The sequence below is a fragment of the Triticum urartu genome, chromosome 4 (assembly GCF_003073215.2).
Source record: "Triticum urartu cultivar G1812 chromosome 4, Tu2.1, whole genome shotgun sequence".
Taxonomy (NCBI): Eukaryota; Viridiplantae; Streptophyta; class Magnoliopsida; order Poales; family Poaceae; genus Triticum; species Triticum urartu.
In genome coordinates this window covers 110,985,714-110,993,251 of record NC_053025.1, presented here as the reverse complement: position 1 = coordinate 110,993,251, position 7,538 = coordinate 110,985,714, and the positions used below count along the sequence as shown (strand labels likewise).

The 7,538-nt window shown below is 46.7% G+C and overlaps 2 protein-coding genes across 2 annotated transcripts; both read right to left on the bottom strand.

Annotated features, from left to right (window-relative positions):
• Window positions 1-1,106: 1,106 nt before the first annotated feature.
• On the bottom strand, window positions 1,107-3,999 carry LOC125550941 (fructose-bisphosphate aldolase, chloroplastic). The gene is made up of 6 exons (XM_048714078.1): window positions 3,702-3,999; window positions 2,661-2,930; window positions 2,320-2,429; window positions 2,155-2,245; window positions 1,786-2,055; window positions 1,107-1,577 (listed from the first exon to the last, which is right to left on the bottom strand). Exons 1-6 carry the CDS (start codon window positions 3,846-3,848, stop codon window positions 1,299-1,301), a joined length of 1,167 nt encoding a protein of 388 aa, XP_048570035.1. The 5' UTR covers window positions 3,849-3,999; the 3' UTR covers window positions 1,107-1,298.
• An 870-nt stretch (window positions 4,000-4,869) lies between these two features.
• Window positions 4,870-7,538, bottom strand: LOC125550940 (integrator complex subunit 3). The gene has a single exon (XM_048714077.1). It carries the CDS (start codon window positions 7,196-7,198, stop codon window positions 5,738-5,740), a length of 1,461 nt encoding a protein of 486 aa, XP_048570034.1. The 5' UTR covers window positions 7,199-7,538; the 3' UTR covers window positions 4,870-5,737.

Sequence of the window (7,538 nt, the reverse complement as noted above, 5' to 3'; positions counted from 1 at the left end):
AGACAGAATTACATGAGCTGAAACTTATCTAGATTAGATTTAGCAAATCTGAAAATGAAAAAATATAGTTACACTCCTCTCTAGCTACACGGTCAAACCAAAAGAAAAAGGAAACAAGGAATAAAAAACACGTGTCGCTCCACAAAAAAGCTAAGCCCACAAAAATACCAATACACAAAACATAATAACGGCTCACTAAAAGAATATCATATTGGGTCTCACTGCTTCACGAGGGACAAACAAAAAACACGACGCAAGGGCAACAAACATGACTCAGAAGCACGTGTATCTACCGGTATATGAGTTAGATTAAACATTGTTAACTCTCATTTAGATAATAATTAGCAAACCAATCCCGAACAGGACCTAGATCGCGTCGCTAAAATGGTCCAACAAAAGACACCAACAAAAGACACATACATGAACAAGTCGACAAGAAGATATGAAACACACGATGCGACACAGAGCACACGTGACAAAATAACCCACAATCAAGATTTGCACAACATTTAAAGCGAACATATGACAGAGTGAAAACAAGTTCATGAATTTTAAACATATAAATGACGAATAAAAAGAAAAAGGAAAAAAATTAAAAAGTGAAAATAGAAAACATAAATGAAAAATCATGAATTTAAAATATTTCATAATTCCAAACAAATAATGAAATAGAAAAAACAAAAGAAAAAAGACAAATAAAACAGAAATGAAAAAAACACTAGGAAGTCAAATGGGACAGACTTTTGAAAAGAAATATAAAAAGGCAATCAAACCTCGCACCAACAACGACCTTCAGGAGTATAGGCTCGTGAAAATCAACAACGGACCAACCTCGACCAGTAACGACCCGGACACAGGCAGCGCGAGACAGCGCATCAACTAGACCATTGTGTTTTGCACAAATATTAAAGACAAATGATCCAACGATTCTAGATTTAAATGCGAGATAGTTATTTCACATCTAGATGTGAAATAGCAAACCCGATAGAAATAATATCTCAGAAAAATTACCGCGTTCCAAAGGGGGGGCGCTTCAGATTGTTCATACTTACGGTAGCAAACAAAGGCAACAATGCTCTAGAAAAAACCATGCGAATACAACAGTAGGACCATTCCAAAGTAGTTTACTTAGGGTGGCAAAACACAGTATATACTCTCTGTCCATCTCTTCCATCAGAGCTGGTCTCGACCTGTAACAACGACGACCCACTGGCTGGCTAAGGTGCCCTCAAGCTGCTCAAGGCGCTACTGGCTGACAGTGATGCGGTAGATTATTAGATAGACAGCTCGCCGACGGATCAGTAGCTGTAGTTCTTGACGAACATGTTCTCGCTGGCTTCCGCGGCCTCGCCGTCGCTGGTGTACTTGCCGAGCTGCGCCAGGGAGTTGGCCTTGGCGCGCAGCAGCAGCGCCTCCTGCGCCGCGGCCACGTTCTCCGGCCGCCCGCCCCACGTCTTGAGGCAGGTGTTCTGCAGCGCCCGCGCGTAGGAGAAGGACACGTGCCACGGGTTCGGCGCCTGGTTCATCGCGTTGAGGTTCAGCGTTGCCTCAACCTCCGACTGACCACCAGACAAGAACTGCACCACCACAGAAAAGAAACAACATAGGATGTAAGCTTCTGCAGAAATAATATAATGGTATGTGGATTTCTGAAGGCATACTATTTTGGCACTTTTGAGTTAGTTACTATGTCACCATGCAAATTGGTTGTTGAGGATAGTGTCTTGTCAACATAATCTTATATTCATGATTGTGCACTTAGGTTTGGGAGGGTGCTCTGCTCACCATGATGCCGGGGACGGAAGGGGGGATCCTTCTCTGGAGGAGCTTGAGGGTGTAGCTGGCTACTTCCTCAGGGGTGGCCCTGTCCTTGCACTCAGCACCAGGGGTCACCATGCTTGGCTTCAGGAGGATGCCCTCAAACATGACGTTGTTCTGAGCCATGTAGTAGAAGGTCTCCGCCCACACCTTCTGTGCGACCTCGAAGGTCCTCTCGATGCCGTGCTCACCGTCGAGCATGATCTCAGGCTCCACAATCGGCACCAGCCCATTGTCCTAGAACATCAACAAACAAGAGGTTTACATATCCACTAGAATGTTGTGCCTGACCATTGTGCTGTAGAAGTTTGGACTGTTAGGAAATGGGAACAATACCTGTGAGATGGCCGCGTAACGGGCAAGACCCCAGGCAGCTTCCTTGACAGCAAGCTCAGATGGGCCGTTAGGAATGCTGACAACAGTGCGCCTGCAAGAGAACTTCATGTCAGCTAGGGTGACCTAAAGGAAGGTAAACTGTCCTTGTAGGAGCAAATATCTAACCACTTGGCGAAGCGAGCGCCTTGCTGGTAGTATGCTGCTTCACGGGAGGCAAGGCCATCGAGACCTTGGCACCACGACTCATCATTGGAACCAACAAGTGGCACAAGACCCTGAGAATGAGCACCAGTTTAGAAGAATGTTTTGTTTCTAAGCTTGAAATAAACCCGGGATCATCAGTTTTTGCTTGTAATGTATAGCTAGTCACATGAGCACATATGATTGTTCTGATGCATTAGTAATAGTAGCAGTTTGGATCTTCAGTTTAGAATTGTTTTAATTAAAAAAGGCTCTAAGAAGGGAATGCATGTGCCAATTTGGAGTGAAATCAGTGGACAGCCTACCTTGTCAACCTTGATACCGGGAACTATTCCCTGCTCGACAAGGATGTCAACAATCTTCTTTCCATCAACAGTCGACTGGTAGAGCGTCTCCTCAAAGAGGATAGCACCAGAGATGTAGTTTCCCAAGCCTGGTGGAGTGACAAGAAGGGTCCGGTAAGCCTGGCGGTTAGCCTCGGTGTTCTCAAGGCCAATCGAGGCAAGTCTCTTGCCACAGGTGGCATTCGACTCATCCATGGCAAGGATACCCCTGCCTGGCGATGCGATGGTTTTCTGCAGCAGGAAGAATAAAGCTTGAGATCTTCTGAACCATAAGTCCATAACCGAATGAAACCTTTGCTCGTTTGGTAGAAATTTTACTGTTGTAAACTTGATGATTTATGCTATCAAAGATTTAAAGTTTAGAAGAAACTATGTAGTTTTGTTATGACTTATGAACCTTCAGATGGATTGCTCAGCTTAAGCCGGACACATGGATTCAAACAATGATATCACTGGAATGCGAGTTGTTTAATTTCTGTGCGCCATGATGCATCCTGCCATATCGTTAAGCTAGTGGTGATTAACCCGTGTCATGTCTTACTGCAGATGTCTAATCGAGAAACACATCACGTTTATGTTTGGATTTTCACAAGCTCTTTTTTGGTACAACACAACATCAATCATATCTATTTAGCTCGCTGCGGTGAAGATAGAAAAGTTACTGTACCAATGCAATATCGAAAACATATGTTATGCATGTTCATTCAGACTAGTGATTTTGGTGTGATCAAAAGCAGCCAAACAATTTCCTCTGCGTGACAAAACATCCGTCTTATGTCGAAGGGATTATGATAAACGGTACTAGGTTAACTGTTCGTCCTAATAAGAATACATTTGATTTATCACTGGTAGTTTCTGTATTGACAATACATCCAGATCTCCCCTTCCCACTGATGTAAAGAGGATTCTCACCAGAAGTTACTGCCCATCAAGGATCAAACCAATACACGCATATGCATGGCAAAATTTTAGAATTATACTGTTGGTGTTAAGAAAGCATACCGCGGTTTTGACAAGCTCATCGGCGTATGCGCTGGCACGGACAACCATGGAGACGGTCACCGGCTTGGGGGCGGCGGCCTGGCGCATGGTGCCCCATTCGGCCTTCTTGGGAAGGAAAGACGATTTGAGGAGAGTAGCAGACGCCATTGTTTCTGGAGGCAAGCAGATCAGGTGCTACCCTCTTCTTTGACACACCTTACAATTGCAGCCTTTCCTTAGGGGGGGTGAGAAGTGCAGCAACCGCTGAGATATAAGGGTGAGCACCTGGGCGCACAAGGGATATGAGTTGTGAGGCGGAGGTTGGCCTTTTGGATATGGATGGCTGTGATTTGGTTGCTCCAATCCTCTTGCCACCTCTTTTTTGTCCTGGCTCTGCCACATGGCTGTCTCTATGATTTCGTTCCCTTTTCTGTGTACCATGTAAAACCTCTATAATGCTGATTTTCTTTTCTTGTTTGCGCTATGCGGTCCATAAATATTGTCTGAATGTTCTTGGCCTTAAGGATTGGCCTTGGCTGATGAACCGTTCTGCGATTCTGTGGGTGCATTTCACCAAGGGTTATCGCCCTGGCCTTGGCTGATGAACCGTTCTGCGATTCTGTGGGTGCATTTCACCAAGGGTTATCGCCCATAAGCGTCTTCTGACGGTCGAGATGCCCTGATATATTGCATCCATGTATTTGTCCAGTAACCGTTGATTCCGTGGAATAAATCAGTTTTCTCAGTCAGTCTTTTGGTGATAACAACTCGAGCTGTGGTTTGTGTGGCACACCATTCTTTGTACTGTTTCTGCGACAGAGTCCTGCTTCTCCTTGTGCCCCAGTGCCTTGTAACAATCTTGTATCATCCCTTGACCCCATGAATCTTGATATGATGCTTTCATTTAGGAAAAAATTATTTCCCTAGCCTTACCAAAATGTCTGAATTTTGATGTCATAGTATTTCCTATCAAAATGCATTAGTAGGAACTGGGAAGTGTCACACTGACTAGGAGAAAAACAGAGAAATATGGATACAAATATGCATATTTTCCAGACTGGAGGTGTAGTTTAAAGTGTAAAGCAGAAAAGGAATTTGGCACCTTTGTCTACTCACCATAAACATTAACATCAGAGAGCGAGTTGGTATGTGGCACCTAGTGCCCTCAATAAAAGGACAAGACACAAAATACGATGAAAGGGATTTCACTACTGAATAACAAAAGCCGGTAATTACAAAATGTTTACAAGTACACAAGGTTGGCCTACTTAGATCAGATGATGTCCTATAACTCGGGAGAAATACATCCATAGAGACTGCCTATGGTGTATGTGACTTCTCCCATAAAGTGTATTAGCATGCCTGAACAAAAACACTCGCTATCACAAGCTTGATGTGCATGATGTCGTGCGGCACATGCGGACATGCCACCAGGTCTGAACTCTGATCACAGCATTCAATCCTTATATTGTGTATTTATCTCAGAATTGTCAAAAGGGGCATGAGGTTTCTTTCATCAGTTGAAGCAGATGATGAGTTTGTGCAGAGAGTAGTTCCTTTGCTGCCAGCATTTCAATTCATCACATTTGAAGCTAACTTGTAATGAATCACGAGCAGCAGCCTATCATTCAGCCAAATTCATTATGTGCTTCAGATGAACATATGTTCTGCATATTAATCAGAGATGCCATGGGTTGACCAAACTCTTGACTTGTCTTAATTCTCAACCGGCAGAAATTTAAAATCAAGCATCCTGCTCATGATGACCATATATTATGGCATTCTCAGTATTAATTGAACGGAGTTGATACTGAGATCTAATTTAGTTTGAATGGCAGAGTGGTCTTTTTATTGGACATATTCTGGGCAAGCTGATGATGAGCCCACACTCCAAATTCCTTTTTCTTGCTCAAGGGATGCCCTTCACCTGAATTACTTGTAAATTGGTGTGGTCTTGCAGTTGCTCTCTGTGTGCCTTCTCAGATCATTCGCAAGGTGGAATTATTGGTGGATTGGTGTTGACTGCAGTTCATTCTGGAAACAGGAGGTTGTGGCATCTAGTTTGAGCAAACTCTCTTCTTCAACTCTGCTGCTTTAGAAACCTCATTAATCGGTTTCAAGCAGGCTTCTACAGCTGCTACAGGAGTTGTACTAGATAAAAATGCCACAAGCTTCTGCCTAAGCAGTGGCGATAGCTTCTCGCAGCATGTCAACAACTCCAATGACGGGAGCACTCCTTTCTTCACCAGCACTGTAAATGCACACCTCACAGACTGCTCGATGGCCTCCTTCCTCCGCACCTCATAGTTCTCAATCAGGAGAAATAAGAACTCGAGTAGCATGTTTGTGATATCTACATACTGAGATATTGAGTTCAACATCAGAAGCATTGCTGGCTCAATGTTCATGACGTTACCCTTAGTCTCATCAAAAAACAGCCAGTCATAGAACAGCGCCAACTTCGCATTCGCTACGATGTATCCCTTGCTGCAACTAGTCAGCAACCAACCGATGACCGCCCAGCGGGCAATGACACCAGACTGTATAACCTCATTGGTCGGGAGGTACCCGCAGCATATGAAGCGGACAATGTCCGGTATCCTCTCCTCCCCTCCAGGCACCATCAAATGCTTCCTCGCAAACCACAGCTGGTACCTCTTCTGGCTTCCCCACTTCACATTGTTCATCAAGAACAGCAGTTGCGTCTCCATCTCCGGCGAGATAGACAAGGCTGTGCACCAACCTGGAGTGACAACCCGGCAGATGTCAACGTTTCGGGCCAGGATCAAGTCTTTCCATAGTCCCTGGAACTCCGGCACGAGCACCAGCTCATGGAGCGATCGCACAAGGTCCCTCCCGATCAGCGTGCACACCTGGAAGTGATCCCGCAGCACCGAGACGCAGAAGGACACCAGCTTCTCTCCGCACTCTTCGAGGTTCTTCGCGCTCTTGCACTCCTCGCAGTTGCTGCACTCGGCGCTCCTGGGGAACGGAGCGAGGCGGTTCCTGGCGAGGAGGCGGAGGAACGCGAAGACCGCGGAGGCGAGGAGCTGCGGCTCCTCGGCGACGAGGAAGGAGGAATGCTCGCGGATGCGGTCGAGGAGGCGGGCGTCTCCGGGGAAGGGCACGCGGCGGAGGAGGGACAGGAGTAGGGGCGCGAAGCCCGGCGCGGCCGCGCGGGTGAGCTCGGCGGCGGCGAGGAGGAGGCGGGCGCGTGGGTGGGGGAGGAGGAGCGGGAAGGGGAGCGAGAGGAGGGCGGAGCTGAAGGAGTGGTAGAAGGCGGGGAAGCGGCCCCCGGCGGCGTGGAGGAGCAGGAGCAGGCGGCGCGGGAGAGGGGACGGGTGGGTGAGGAAGGAGAAGGCTAGGGCGTGGGGGAGGTGCGGGGAGGAGAGATCGGAGGGGGATGGGTCGGGGAGGAGGAGGTGCGCGGAGAGGAGAGGGTGCTCCGGGGAGGAGGTTGACGTGGGGGGCGGACTGTGGTCGCCGCCGGCGAGCAGCCGTGGCGGCGGCGGCGCCATCGCGGGAGGCCGGAGGATGAAAAGAGGTTAGCGCTCGATGATGGATAGATGGGTCCTCTTTTTAGGGGTCTTTTAGCTTTTTTTTAGAATTAGCTTTTTCTAAGGATTCCTATATACGTAGACCTAAGGGGTGTGACTATATTTGCCATACATTGTCACGTTACTTTTTACCACACTTGACTAAGGTGGTATTTGGTTCTTTAGTCTTAGGACTTTTTCTAGTTCTAACTAAAAAGTCCTTAGACTAAAAAGTCCCTAGTTCCTTCCTAGAGGTTATTAAATGACCATGTTACCCCTAGTATATAGAAAAAATAACAATCAAACAACACCATGGGGTGGC

Bases quoted from the DNA above. Each gene is read 5' to 3' on its own strand.
- LOC125550940 (XM_048714077.1), bottom strand. From the start codon at position 7,198: ATGGCGCCGCCGCCGCCACGGCTGCTCGCCGGCGGCGACCACAGTCCG.
- LOC125550941 (XM_048714078.1), bottom strand. From the start codon at position 3,848: ATGGCGTCTGCTACTCTCCTCAAATCGTCTTTCCTTCCCAAGAAGGCC. The intron at 2,931-3,701 runs GTATGCTTTCTT...TTCCTGCTGCAG, and splicing joins ATGAGCTTGTCAAAACCGCG to AAAACCATCGCATCGCCAGG. The intron at 2,056-2,154 runs GTATTGTTCCCA...TTGATGTTCTAG, and splicing joins GTTACGCGGCCATCTCACAG to GACAATGGGCTGGTGCCGAT.